This window comes from Megalobrama amblycephala, linkage group LG24 (assembly GCF_018812025.1).
Source record: "Megalobrama amblycephala isolate DHTTF-2021 linkage group LG24, ASM1881202v1, whole genome shotgun sequence".
Lineage (NCBI taxonomy): Eukaryota > Metazoa > Chordata > Actinopteri > Cypriniformes > Xenocyprididae > Megalobrama > Megalobrama amblycephala.
The window spans coordinates 35,292,696-35,308,407 of NC_063067.1; the positions used below are offsets into that span (position 1 = coordinate 35,292,696).

The 15,712-nt window shown below is 36.1% G+C and overlaps 1 protein-coding gene across 1 annotated transcript; it reads left to right on the top strand.

The window, feature by feature from the left end:
• Positions 1-6,839: 6,839 nt before the first annotated feature.
• LOC125260766 (patched domain-containing protein 3-like) lies at positions 6,840-15,491 on the top strand. Its single transcript, XM_048179281.1, has 4 exons — positions 6,840-7,584; positions 12,602-12,729; positions 12,814-12,959; positions 13,038-15,491. Exons 1-4 carry the CDS (start codon positions 6,904-6,906, stop codon positions 14,660-14,662), a joined length of 2,580 nt encoding a protein of 859 aa, XP_048035238.1. The 5' UTR covers positions 6,840-6,903; the 3' UTR covers positions 14,663-15,491.
• The last annotated feature ends 221 nt before the right edge of the window (positions 15,492-15,712 follow it).

The window sequence follows — 15,712 nt, forward strand, 5'->3', positions numbered from 1 at the left end:
AGGGTGCCAATAATTGTGGCCAACATGTATTAGAGAAAAACATTTATTTCATAATGTGATTTTCCCCCACTTTCAATTATGTTCTTCAATGAAAGGTTAGAATTTTTTGAATTTTTTTTAATGAAAGATTTATTTTCACAGCCGCCTTTGCTCATATTTACTAAGGGTGCCAATATTTGTGGAGGGCACTGTATATAGGGTCCCACTTTATATTAGGTGGCCTTAACTACTATGTGCTTGCATTTAAATTAATCATTTGATACAATGCACTTACATGTTTTTACATTGTACTTATATTTTAAAAACACCTGCATGTAATTACATCTGTAATTAATTTCTGTTATTACATTTATAATTACACTGTTGACCTTCCCTTAAACCTTAACCCACCCTTAAACCTACCCATACCAACAAACCTGTCCATATATATATATATATATATATATATATATATATATATATATATATATATATATATATATATATATATATTTCCAGGTTTTCATATTTTCACTGTTATACACTAGGGGGCGCTATTACACCTCTCCTGAATGAGTACAGAATCACCAGACCAAAACACAGGCTAGGAAGATGAAGAAATTAGCCATCTCATATGTAAGCAGACGCATATGAAAAATAATGCGATCGTCAACAATAAACAGCATATAAATGAAAACTGGCTAATGTTACCAAGTGAAATGTCAATCCAGGAAGTTGTATATGTGACTGGTCTGGACCTTTGCTCTGCGTTGTGTTGACAATTTAATGAGACCGGACAACAGAGATTCCTCAGACCATTTTATATTCTGAATGAATAAAAAGGAAAATTAATGGGAAAAAAAAAAATCAATCCGTGGCCTTTCTCCACAACTTCGGCAACTTCATATTAAATGTTCAAATAAACTGCATATTAAATCAACAACATTTGTCTCAATATAAAACATTTTAAGTAGTGATATGAGGGACCTACTGTCAAGATGATTGATCATGACCTCTGACCCCTTTAACCTCTATGGGGCCACCCACAAAGTTTTCCCATCCCCCCATGGTTGACCGTTTCTATCACCCCAATGACCTTTGACATTGATGGTTATCCTCCGGGGACCCGACATGACCTTTGACAGCATATTTTGAATACCGATGTTACCCTGTGGACCTTTGGGTGTCTTCTGAACAAAAGTCTAATGAAGAAACAGTCGGATCAAAATAACAAAACAGGTCCTAGGTAGTCGGTTGCTTGTATTTTTATGAAACAGTTTTTATCGTGGCCATTCTTTATTCGTCTGTAATTGTAATTATGAGCGTGTTTACTTTCCTTTATCGTTTTACCCATTCCATCTTGTCTGAAAAGCAATGTTTCCTACACATTTAGCTGTAATGTTAGTGAACTTTAGGTATTCTCATCATCTCTTTGTTCGTAGCATTTGGTTGATTTAATAAAATGATGGTTTAACCATTCTCTAGAGTCATTTTACATACTATATTATAGTTTAGGGTATAGAATGTGGAGCAAAGATCTTTGAAACATTTTATCTTCTAAAACATTTAAATGACTTCAAACGCTATATAGACGTTTTACCCTCCAGGGGTTAGAGGTTACACAGCAGGTGTTTTACGACTATTGAAGGCGTCACATTCTCTCTAGACAACCTACAGGCCCTACCTACTGAATAAGCTTTAGGAAACAGTCTGCAAAGCTACAATGGCTACTCCACAAGCTCTTGAATATTGCTTTTCCAAATGTTGCAGTTTGAGTTTCATGTAAATTATTGCAGGCTTATGCGTCACCATTGGTCCACTAGTTCTAGATTGACAGCTCCTCCTCTAGCCAATCAATTGAAGAGAGGGAGATGACATCACTTCAGTGTGACTCATGGCTGCTGATGCTCACACACATACAGGGGATGTTAATCGTCACAACTGGCAATTTCCGAGCTGGGGTAAAATCTTTCCATGGTAGGACACGGTTATATACGTCTACCTGGCAATCGGGCCTGATACCAAGCTCGTACTTGTACTCGTACTCGTAAAAATACCCCTGATACCAAAGACCGATACCTCACGTGACGTAACCGACAGAATTTTCCGCGCACAGAGACACCGACGGCAGCAACAGAAACAATGTCAGCCTCAGAGGTGTGGAAATACTTCAAAATTAATGATGACAACACACACGTTGCGAACTGCATGCTTTCAATCATAATTCGTTATCGATTAGTGAAGGTGGGATAGGTGGAATCACGCTGAATGACACAGACCAGAAGCGCTCGCTCTCTTTCTCGCGCGCGATCAGTTCTCCTCGCGCCTGAATGGTCAAATGCACACACAGCTGTCAAAATGTCCATTGTGTCGGTTATGGCTTAAGTGGACGTAAACGTTTGGGTGAAAACAGGATATGTGTCAGTATCCATGGATTCGGTCTTAAAGGGACCGTAGCCTATATTTGTCATTAATGTTAATAAAACAACAAAACGTGTTAAATAAATGTATACATGGTAAATAAACCTACTGTATCTGAAAAAACAAGTTTATTTAATTTGTATCTCTATAGTATTTGTTGTATTGTTTTTAAATTTCTTCTTATATAACAACAATTATATATATTAGTAATTATGCCTTTGGAAGTTTATTGGACACTGTGAAAGTTCATGTGTGAAAGTTTATGACAAGCACATAAAAAATATTACTTTTTTCATTAGAGTAATAATCAAGAAGCTGTCCTAGATTCATTAGTCTCACTGTGTTGTGCTTGAAAAACTGCAGCATCACAAAGAGAGAGAGAGAGAGAGAAATTAATAAATGTATAGGTACTGGTATCGGCAAGTACTAGAAAAAAAGTATCGGTACTCATACTCGGTCCTTAAAAAATTGTATCCGTGAGGAGGAAGGTGGGATCTTCTTCTTGTAGCCAATCAAATGAGCTTCTCGCTGACTCTCGATTTACTCTCTTCTGATTGGTTCAATAAACACACTAGATGCATTAAAATACATAAAAAAATAAATAATAATATTTAAAACATGATCCATTATAAGCTTTATACCATTAAGCTGCCTGCCATGTGTTCATACTGTATTTCAAGCTGATGTTAAGAAAATTTCTGTGTATTCAGTTTATATTTCTCCTTATCCTCTTCAGCAGGCCATATGAAATTAGCTTCTAATTAGTTAATCTTGATGCTACTTTAGAGTAGGTCTAGTATGGCCTAGTATCTGAACTGATACATGCATATTTCACCTGATAAGGGGTGATTCCAGATTTTTGTTCAATAATATTTAAATCAACAATAATTTTTTTTTAGCAAAATTTAAGGGAATTTTACAAAATATTGTATATGATTTAATATGAAGCGTCCGTAACGCTTATTATGGTTGTTCGGAGCAAAGTACTGAGATGAACTGCTTATCCCAATAAGCATAAACATAATTCAGCTTTGTATATGAAGTTTCAATGTTAATCTTTAAAACGTTACAGAAGTGACAGAGCACTGAAGCGTCCTGACCTCTTTATTATCGCCCTTATAAATTCATCAGGCAGTGCTGTTATCTCGAAATGACTGTATTTATTTCTCAGGCATGCCTCCATCTTTCTACACAATGCTTAGTGTTAAAATAAAGTTTAAAAAAGGGGGTCTTTGATTCCTTCTTTGAAAGCATGAAATATGGTTGGTTGAAAATTTAATTTAAGCATTGTTGCTTAACTCATCTGTTGTGGATAAACAAGGTGATTTTCTTAAAAATTTCTGTTAGAGCACATTAATACAGTATATTACAAACCTAAATGGACAACTTAAGAAGGGTTTTGTTATTTTGGTAAAAACTTTTTTTTTCTCATGGTAAAGATGACCTTTGCATGGAATTGCCCATATAGCTAAGAAAATAGCCTAAGCTTTTAAAAGTAGATATAGATTTCACTGTACATTAAATGATTTTATTTTTGTAAGAATATCTATAATATACACTGATAAGGTGAAACTCATTATGTGCTTTTGTATTATTACATTTACTATTAATATTATGTTCAATTTTGGCTCTGAGAACTAGAAAGAAATATAACGCAAATGAAGTGATAAACATTGACTTACCTGGATACAGTTAGCTAATGATTGACTAGTACATTTCATTTAGCTGGAACTCGTTATCTGTTGTTAATGCTTTTTTACGGGACTCCCTGTAAGCTCATAAATTAATTTCTTAGGAAATTTCCTCTGACTGTAATCAGTGTCTTACGTTGGATGATGTCATTTACACTGGAATAGATCAATTTGACTCGACTCTTTATCGCATGTTTTATATTTAGATATAGCCTAACCCAAATCAGCTTTATATTTTTCCCAGACGTAAAGAAACCTCTCAATTTGCCAAATTAGCAGAATGTATTGGTGGTATCAAAAACTGAATGGTCAGTATTTTCCTTTCTCTCAATTCTGACAATACAGAGGTATTAGTTCTTGGATCAAAAAAAAAAAAAAAAAGTGAATATAACTTTGCTTTGATGGATTTACTAGGTAAAATGAGGAATACAAAATCGTATGCTTGCGACGTTTTACAATTTTTAACGTGCAAAATAAAAATAGCAGTACAAGCAAGATAAGAATAGAAGTTTTTATTTTGGTCACTCTCGCCAAAGCGCTGGATCTTCAGGTTTCTTTGTCTCCCTGACACGCGATTTACACCTTTTGTCCTGAACCCGCACCGTGAAGCTACTAAACTCTCCAACCCCCATACCTGAGCATCTGAGGCTGAATAAAAACAAAAGAAGTCACAAAGGAACAATTCAGACTTAAATCGCTATTCTAGATATTAGCCTAATATTTTAAAGTGCAGATAATGAAGAAAATTGCATGCCATTTTACATACAAGTATTTATTGTTAAATATTTCATACACACATCTCAGTAGGCCATGTTTGTGTGGGATTTGAACTCGTGTTATTGTTGGTTTTGTCCAATGTTGTACCACTCGACTACGAGTTACCTTCCCTTGATCAGGGATTGTGCCAATTTATGGAGCCCTGTACAGAAGAGGATTAGGGCCAAGCAATAATAAAAAAAATAAAACCATCTCGAGATTAAAGTCATTATTAACCGAGAAAAAAAAGGTTAATTCAAAGAATGAACTTCCTGGACATTTTGGCCGATTCAAAAATCCTGGCCGGACGCATTTTTTTAGGTCCAAAAAGAGGACATGTCTGGGAAAAAGAGTATGTATGGTCACCCTAGGTAAGTTGACCTTTACACTTTAAATAAACTCTTCATTAACAGTCCAATAGCTACTTTCTGAAAAGACACAAACCACAATCATATAAAATAATAATAAAAATGTCTCATAAAAGTTGTGATAATGTTTTTACTCATAAAGATTGTATAAATCATTAAATGGGACATACTGGGAGCTGCTAAAATGTTTTGTTTTTTTCCTGATCCTTTTTTTTTAAAAGGGGTCAGTAATTACAAGAGAATAATGTGTTTACAAAGAATAATAGCTAAAAATGTTCTGGTCTGGTTTGCTGGATTTAGAGGTTGCAGTGACCATCTGAACACAGGCCGATTTGACGGAAAACTGCTTTATCAAGTAAAATAAAAATGTAGTAACATCTAAATCACCTGGTATATTAAAAAATCTCAAGAGTAGTAAAAGAAGCTAACGACTGTCCATGTCCATGCTGGTAACACTTTATAATAATGTTCAGTTATAAGTCACTTATAAATTATTAGTTAATGATGAACAAATCATTTACGAAACATGACTATACATTCATAAATGATTAATGATATTTTAACATTTTATGAATGTTCAATTAATTCAGTTATAATAATAATAATTCCTTACATGTATACAGCGCTTTTCTGGACACTCAAAGCGCTTTACATATTGAAGGGTGAATCTCCTCCACCACCGCCAATGTGCAGCATCCACCTGGATGATGCGACGGCAGCCATATTGCGCCAGAACGCCCACCACACACCAGCTTATTGGTGGAGAGGAGACAGAGTGATGAAGCCAATCAGTGTATGGGGATGATTAAAGGCCATGATGGACAGAGGACAATGGGGCCAGGTTTTGAGCCTGGGATTTTTAACGACCACAGAGAGTCAGGACCTCGGTTAAACGTCTCATCCCAAGGACGGTGCTTTTTGACAGTATAGTGTCCCCATCACTACACTGGGGTGTTAGGACCCACACAGACTGCAGGGTAAGCGCCCCCTCCTGGCCTCACTAACACCTCTTCCAGCAGCAACCTGTTTTTCCCAGGAGGTCTCCCATCCAGGTACTGACCAGGCCCAGCCCTGCTTAGCTTCAGTGGGTGACCAGTCTTGGGCTACAGGGTGATATGGCTGCTGGCCATTATAAGTCATTTATAAGTTATTAGTTAATATTTATTTCTTACTAAAATATTTTTATCATAAATACTTAATTGATTTATCAGTGATAAATAATGTATCAACTTATAAACCATCTACTAATGATCTGTTTGATTTATTGAATGGTTTAAACATATTATAAGATAACTTACAACACGTTTGTAAATTGTTAGCATATCACTTATTAATCATTTATGAACATAAATGGTCATGTTTTGTAAATGATTTGTTCATCATTAACTAATTCATTAACTTGCCTATGAATTATGTTTAATAGACATATATGGTTATAAAAAAAAAAAAAATTAAAAGCCTTAGTTGAAATAAAAATGCCACTAAAGTAAAGCAAGTAAAGCAAGTTATTTCTGGCAGTGATGCAGAAGGCAGGAGATAACAATAAAGTGTGTTAATGAGTAACAAATGAGTTGTTAGTGTTCAGCTCAGCCTTTATGATATGATGACATTATAACAACACTGAGACACTAACGAAGGGTGTTGCTGGAGCTTTGAAGACGGACTAGACTGCTGAAGTGAGGTAGAGGATGGCGAAGTGTAAAACAGACTGCATCGAAAGGCCTCTGTCCCTGGTCTTTGAAAAGCTTGGTCGTGTTGTTGGTAGATATCCTTTTGTGTTTCTTTTATTAGCTATATGTGTAGCTGCTGCCCTTGGAGCTGGTTTCATCTTTCTTCAGGAGAGGGAGGCAAATGATATTGAAGACCAGTTTACGCCTCTCAATGGACCTGCCAAGTTGGAGAGGGCGATTGTGGTGGAAAATTTCCCACAATCTGAAGAGTTTTCTCAGCTACGGCTTTCGTCTGATGGCACTTATGCCTCTTTGATTATTACAGGCTTGCAAGGAGAAAATATATTAACTGTAGCAGCTTTTAATGACATTATAGAGTTAGACAGACAAGTGAAAAGTATATCGACGGGAAACAATTTTGAAAACCTCTGTGCAAAAACAAAGGGAGACTGTATGTCAAATGCAATTTTAGACATTATAAATTACAATGCTACTGAAATAGTTTCTTTAAACATAACATATCCGATGAATAATGGCATGTTTTTGGGAACAACCATCGGCGGTGTAGAGCTGGATAGCTCAAAGCTCACCAGTGCAAAAGCGGTCAGGCTTTTTTATTTCTTAGACGAGAAGAAGGAGGTTGAAAACTGGCTTGATGGCTTTCTAAAACTCCTCTCAAACTCTACAGACCAGAAAACGGTAAGTAAAGATGATTGTGAATTAAATCTATACACATACAGATACCTAATGACCATTGTGTGTAAAAGTACCTCATGTGACATTTTTCCAACCATCTACAATAAGTCAAGCACCAAAAGTCATTTGGACAGCAACTGTAATATACCATGATAATTAACTGTATAGACATTTGTTTGATTTTTCTGCCTTGTCATGTCCTGTCATAATTTGTAATAATTAGTTCTGCATTTTGATTCCACACAATGAAACACATTTATGTAGTTTTAGTTTTTAGTTTTAGTTTTATTTATTTTACAAGCCTTTATAAAAAATTTACAAAATAACAAGTATCCCATAAAATATATAATAAAATACATTCACTTTTGACAATAGACACACCCAGGGGCGTAGTTTGTGGGGGGTGTGGGGGTTGGGGGGGGGGGGGGGGGTAACCCCCCCAATATTAAAATCCATCAGTTTCAACCCCCCTGAAAATCACAGTAGATCAAATGAAAAATATGTAGAATTCATTTATTTTGTAACACTAATTTTGTTTCTAATCAAATATGAGTTTGTCATAATAAATTAGACAAAAAAATACTCCCTCTCCATTGAACTGATTGGTAACGCCCAACCAATGCATCGCACTTTCACCAAAACAACGCGAGTGGCGCTCTACTGTTTGAATGAGTGAGCACAGGTAACACCAAAAATGAAGAGAAGCGCTGCCCAGCCATCTATATTAAACTGCTGGTCAAAGAGGGACGTTAAAAAGAATAAAGCATGTACTGAGAAGGAGGGATGAGAATATTGTGTAATTCACTCCATATATATTTTAGCTAGCTAATCCAATTGCAATTAAGCCATAACTATCGGCTCAGACTACTTGGGGTTTCGAGTCTGACGACAGCACGAGGGCGTGGCTTGTTCGCAAGGTCAAGGAGCATGCGCCGTTTACATGCCCCAAGAAGACCGCAAAACAGCCCCAGAGAAAAAAACGATCTAGGTTACTTAAAGGTTTGTTTAATATTCTTTTTTCCAAACATGAAAGGTCAAATGTCATCAGATAATTACTTACAAAGTTAAAGGTGCTCTAAGCGATCCTGGGTGGAGTAACTTCCTTTTGACGTTTGAAGTGTTGTCAAACAAAACAGAGGATAGCTAGACCCTCCCTCCTCCTCCTCCTCCCCTCCGTGCTTCCTGAAACAGCCATGAACGCGCATTTAAAATCATTCTTGTCGGTTATTGGCTGGAGCATGTTTATTATGTTTTGTGGTCCAGGCTGCACCAGTTTGTTTTTATTGCCGTTTACGGAGCTTGTGGCGACTGGTTTTTTTACAGTGTGTTCAGGGGACAGGCAGCTAGCGGATAGTGAGAAGATGTTTGCTGTATGTGACAAAAAATGTTTTGGCCTAAAAACACGTGACATCACTTAGAGCACCTTTAATTTGTAGAGTGAACGTCCTAATTATGGCTCACAGGATTCAAACACCTGTCTGTGTAGTTTGGTGTTTCAGTGATTATATGTTAAGTGTCTGCTGTTTTAACGTTACTTTATTATCAGTGTAACTTTAACCAGTTACCAAAAACAGCTGTCTGTTTTGTTAGTTCATTTTTCAATAGTGTCTGCAATTATCAATGACTAAAGTATTCACATCGGTGTTTTTCTTCCTAAATTAATCTGACTTTTGAACGAATTGGCTGAATGAACGATTTAAGTGACTCACTCAATAAAAAAGCAAACCACTGCCACCTACTGGCGGTTTCAATATTTAACATAATTTCTTTCTTTTTAGAATCACTCAGTTATGTTAGAATTTAATGAATGATTATACATAAATTTCCTTAAGTTATTATAGATAGATAGATAGATAGATAGATAGATAGATAGATAGAAAAGAAATTATCCAATAACGCTAAACATAAAACAGATTATTTTTAAAAATAAATAAATAAATAAATAAATAACAGGCAGCATACCAACGTTCAGCCCCCCCAATGTTGAAACCAAATCTACGCCCTTGGACACACCACAAAGCAAGCTAGCTTACATCACCAAACAACCATCTTTTTACCAAACTTTTAAATCTCCCAAAATCTTTTACTCCATTTAATGACGCTTGTAATTTATTCCATTCTACAGCACTAGTATATAGAAAAGTTACTTTTAAGTTTGCATGGACAAATATTAAAATTTCTACCCCAGTACCATAAGAATGCTGTTGTCTCACCATGTAAAAATAATTTTCTAAATAACTAGAGAACCAGAGAACCATTATTAACAATTTTATGAGTCATACCCAATTTTAAAAAACACCCTTTTTTCCACAGTCAATAAACCCAACTCCTTAAATAATTTCCTATGCAAATGTGTTCGTGAATGCACTTTTAAAATAATTCTAACTAATTTATTTTGAGCCTTTTGCAATTTATCTTTCATACCTTGAGAACAACTACTGTACCAAAAGGAGGTAGCATAATCAAAATGGGGCTGAATCAAGGCTCCTGCCAACAATTTTAAGGACTGAACATCCAATAAATCAGCTTGCCTAGCTAAAAACCTAATTTTACCACATATTTTTGTGAATACCTTTCTAGCCATAAAATCACCTGGTAATTTATTATCTATTAAACAACCCAAATAATTTACTACATTTTTTTACATTTTTGACATTTTGGACATCTCTTGTAGCTGTGAAGTCATTGTTTCATCTAAGACCCCCTTATCATGATGAAACACTAAAACTGCTGCATCGTCAGCATAAAGAAAAAGTTCCTCTGAACATGCTGCTTTAAGGTCATTTATGTATAAAAGAAAAAATAAGGGACTTAAAATACTCCCTTGAGGAACTCCACAATTAATAAATAAAGGACTAGATAATATACCCTTAATATCAACCCTCTGGCTCCTATCATCAAAGTAGGACTGACAGTAATCAGGGCTGGAATGGCTGAGATTCACTGGGGGGACTCTAGTTGCGAAGATTTTTTATTATTATTAATTTATTTTTTTACTTTCAATGACTTTTCAGATGTATTAAAGTATAAAATATTATATAATCTATAATAACATTAAACAGGCATATTTCCTATTTGATTTTGGCCAAGTTAAAGATACATTAGGAATTTGCATATGTGGTGTTGAATTGAACAGGTTGCAAACATTTTAAATATATTGGTCCCACTTTATATTAAGTGGCCTTAACTACTATGTACTTACATCAAAAAATAAGTACAATGTACTTATTGGGTTCATATTGAATTGCAAAACACTTGTGCTGCTATTGAGAAGGATACGGGTAAGGTTAGGGAAAGCTTTGGTGGTATGGGTAGGTTTGAGGGTAGGGGTAAGGGTTAAGGGATGGGTCAACAGTGTAATTATAAATGTAATTACAGAAATTAATTACAGATGTAATTACATGCAGATTTTTTTTTAAATATAAGTACAATGTAAAAACATGTATGTACACAATAAGTACAATGTATCAAATGATTAATTTAAATGCAAGTACATAGTAGTTAAGGTGTCCTCAGGTTGTGTCTTCAGGTTGAAGAAAACTGAATGTTTTGGATGGCTACCTCTCAGTTTAGTATACTTTTAAAATCAATAATTATTAAACACGTTTAAAGGGGAACCAGTTTTAACGGAAAAGGAAGCTAATGTGCATTCTAAAAAGCAAAATATTTTGGATATTAATGTATGTAGAATATATAATAATATTCACTCATCCCTTTTCTTAAACAATGGTTAAAAGGGTTGAAATGTCATGTTTATCATTTTATAAAACTTTGTTTTGGGGATGTTACCATAGACATGGAGATAAAAAAAAAATTGCAACCTAAACATGTAGCCTAGTTCTATTCTAATATTCTCTAAAATAATTTTAACTGCTGATTCTATTTTTCCCCCAGAATTTAAAGAGTAGCCTATTAATGAGTTGTTCTCCTTCTCACAACCTGTTTCATCACATGAGGTTATGATGCTGTTGTTACTCAATGAGCTGCAAGATTCTGGAAATTGAGAATCACATTTAAAAAAAAAAAAAGTAGTGTTCACAATTCTGAATAGACAACTAAAAAAAATAGGTTCTGACATAATGTTAGTTGCTGCAGTCTATTTACAAAAACATATTTAATTAATTTGAATTAATTATTATTTTTTAAAAATCGGTTATACATTTTTATCAGTCACTTGTCACCCCCTACTGGTGTAACGATGTAATTGATACAATCTTTACTTTCAAAGGGTGATTTACTCTGTGTTCGCTTCTGTTTGGGATGGGGGACTGGTTGTCTCCCTCTGTTGCAAGGGCGTAGTTTGGGTTTGCACCCTCGTGAGGTTTATTTATTTGTTTGTTGCTTTATTTTTGCAAAATGGTCCACACATGCAAAGTTGGTTGACAACACAACTGCAATAAAGTAACAGGCTATAGTTAACAATGACTTGTTTACAAAGTGACATGGAAGTCAATCTATCTTTACTTAAATTTTCTGATGTTAATTCCCTGTCATTTCTTGGGATACAGCCAGGTTTTTCCTAATATAGCATCTGTCATATTAGCAGAACACATTTTACATATGAGGAAAATCAATGTTTAGTCCATACTTCAAAAAGGTTCATACTTTTAAGCTCCTGATTCTAACTTGTACTTGGCCTTGTGATGAAAAGTATTTCTTGTAATTGTTTAACCATAGCATTTGTTACAAAAAGGATATAATACAGGAAGGCTATTGATGACTCCTCATTGCATGCTTAGGACAATGTTAACTTTTTTCTTTCTTCTTTAAAATCTAAAACCTTAACAGATTATAAATTCTTCAAGTTAGTTAAAATGTACCACAATAAATACAACAGAACGTGATAAATTCTAGTAAAGGTGGTCATGAGAAGTTTAAAAAGCTTGCAGGATCATCATCATGTTTTCCCCTCTTTTCATCAGTCTTTTTAGTGGCTGTTTTTAACCCCATTTCCACTCCTGACAGTAATTATACAGAAAGTGTTTTGTTATTCTTTTTTTTTTTCTTTTCATTTCTACAGGTCCATGTGTCTTACTTTACATCAGTGTCAAGACAGAATGAGTTTGAGACCAATTCAGACTCTGTCATCCCTCTCTTCTCTGTTACATATTTCCTGGCCATTACCATTTCAATTCTGTCTTGTTTGAGGTATTACGAATAATTAAAAAATAATCACATAAGCACATGTCTCTATCACTAGCTATGTCATTTATTCCTTGTCTCCTTCCACAGATTAGACTGTGTCAGGACGAAGGTGTGGGTGGCCGCGTTCGGCGTCGTCTCCGCTGGTATGGCCGTGTTGGCCAGTTTTGGACTGCTGCTGTTCTGTGGGATGCCGTTTGCCATGACCGTGGCCACAGCCCCCTTTCTGATCCTTGGTAAGTTAATTCATTTCATCACCTAGTAAGTGTCTCACAGCTGATGTTCATAAGTTCACAGTCTCTGTTTTCCTCCAGGTGTTGGTGTTGATGACATGTTCATTATGATCTCCTGCTGGCAGAAGACTGAAGTTAATAAAGCTGTTGAGATTCGTTTAGCAGAAACGTATAAAGAGGCCGGCGTGTCCATCACTATCACCACCCTGACAGATGTTCTGGCTTTCTACATCGGTCTCATGACGCCCTTCCGCTCAGTCCAGTCTTTCTGCATGTACACCAGCACAGCTCTTCTGTTCTGCTACATCTTCAACATCACCTTCTTCGGCGCGTGTCTCGCACTAAACGGACAGAGAGAGAAAGGCAACAGGCACTGGCTGACCTGCATGAAAGTCCCAGAAGCCACTGGTGATGGTGGAGGTTGTTGTGTCGGTGGGGCGTATGATGAAAACACACAAAAGGAATTTGAAATGCCAGTGGATTCATTCTTTAAAAAGTATTACGGCCCTTTTCTGACGAGAGTGTGGGTTAAGACGCTCGTGTGTGTGATCTATGCTGGGTATTTGGCAGTGAGTATCTATGGATGCTTCCAAATGCAGGAAGGTCTAGATCTGAAACATTTAGCAGCAGACGGCTCATATGTTGGTAGTTACTATGACAAAGAAGATGAATTCTTCTCTTCCTATGGTCCCAATGTCATGTTAGTTATAAAGGATGAAGAATTTCAGTACTGGAACCCAACTGCTCGCAAAAGTCTTGACTTGTGTTTGGAAAATTTTCAAAATCTGACAATGGCACGTTCAGGCATTCCGCCTGTTTCTTGGCTGAGTGCATACATGCAGTTTCCAGGTGTCAATTTAGATGATGAAATGCAATTCAAACGCCATTTAACTGCATTTCTTAATCAGTCTGGATTTAGTCAAGATGTCAATTTCACTAACAGTCAAATTCACGCATCACGTATGTTCATTCAGACTGTGAACATCCGTACAGCGATCGATGAGAAGAACATGCTGGATGCATTTAGAGATACCGCAGAAAAATGTGGGAAGTTGCAGACGCCCGTTGATCTGATAGTGTACCACCCTGCTTTCATCTATTTCGACCAATATGCTGTCATCATCAGCAATACAATCCAAAACTTAGTGGTTGCTACGTGTGCAATGTTAGTCATTTCACTCCTGTTGATCCCAAACCCTCTCTGCTCTCTCTGGGTGACATTTGCCATTGCATCTGTCATTGTGGGAGTGGCCGGTTTCATGGCATTATGGGATGTCAGTTTAGACTCCGTTTCTATGATTAATCTTGTTATTTGTATCGGGTTTTCTGTCGACTTCTCTGCTCACATATCCTATGCTTTTGTGTCAAGTGAAAAATCCTCAGCGAATGAGAAAGCCACGGACGCCCTCACTAAACTGGGCTATCCCATCATTCAGGGTGCCGTGTCTACTATCGCAGGAGTGGTGGTGCTCGCGGCTGCTAAAAGCTACATCTTCAGGACCTTCTTCAAAATCATGTTCTTAGTCATTCTGTTTGGGGCCGTCCATGGCGTTGTATTCATACCGGTGTTCCTTACCTTCCTCGGCACTTGCAATAACAGTCATGATAAAAACAAAGAAAATCTTCCAGAACACAGTGACACAAGCGAACGACGACCAAAATCAGTTGTGATTCAGAATGTGTATGCTGATCCTGACTGCTACTGAGCTTACTTTTCTGAAAAATTTCACCTGTAGAATTAATTAATCAAGGCTAATTTCTGAATATACTATTGTGCTCCAGTTTCCCCCACAATCCAAAGGCACAGGTGAACTGTTGACTAAATTGCCCATAGGTGTGTGTGTGTGTTTGTGTGTGTGTGTGTGTGTGTGTGTGTGTGTGTGAGTGTGTGTGTGTGTGTGTTCGTGTTCGTGTTCGTTCACCCTGTGATGAACTGGTCATCGGTCCTGAGTGTTTCCCTGTTTACGGCCCGTGACACTGCGATAGACACTTTGATAGGACAAATGGTTTAGAAAATGGATAAACTTTTTTTCTTTTTGTATGAGCTTATCTCTGTATGACACTTTGATTTGGCCATGCAAGTAAACAGCAATCATTCTGTTATGTTCTTATGTAAAAACTGCATCTAACATGTTTTGTGCATTTATATTTTAATCAAGTTTATCTTTTTTTGTTTTTTCTCTTTATACTTGTCATCAATATTTTCACTATTTAAGTTCTAATTCATTTAAACGTGAATGCAACACAACTTTGCTTTTGTAAGTTACATTCAAGTCCATTAATTACTGGACATTGGGAATTTTATGTTTGGCATTAAAAGAATTTAATCTCAGCTTTATTGTCACTGAAGTGAAAGAGTAATTTATGACAGTATTTGCATGAATTCATAATCCTCTCTGCTGCTTATGTTCTCTCTTGGACGCCATGATAGATGTGAGCAAAAGCAATATCTCCTGTCAACATTTCCTGGTTCCTGATCCTGGTGGAATGCTAAAGTAAAAAGTGTTAGTATATAAACAGTAAGATAAAGAGTAATTAATCTATCCTGTATTAGGTTCAGTTAAACGTTAGCAAATATATCCTGACTGAAACACTAAACAGATAATAAGAACATAACGATTTTAATTTTCTGTAATATGTTCACAGGACAATAGCTGAAACTGTGTAGACCATTTACAAAGTTGTATAATGTGCATAGGGGAGAGCTGGGCACAATCTAATGCTTTTTGATTCTTCTCAGTTTGTGTAAATCTTTA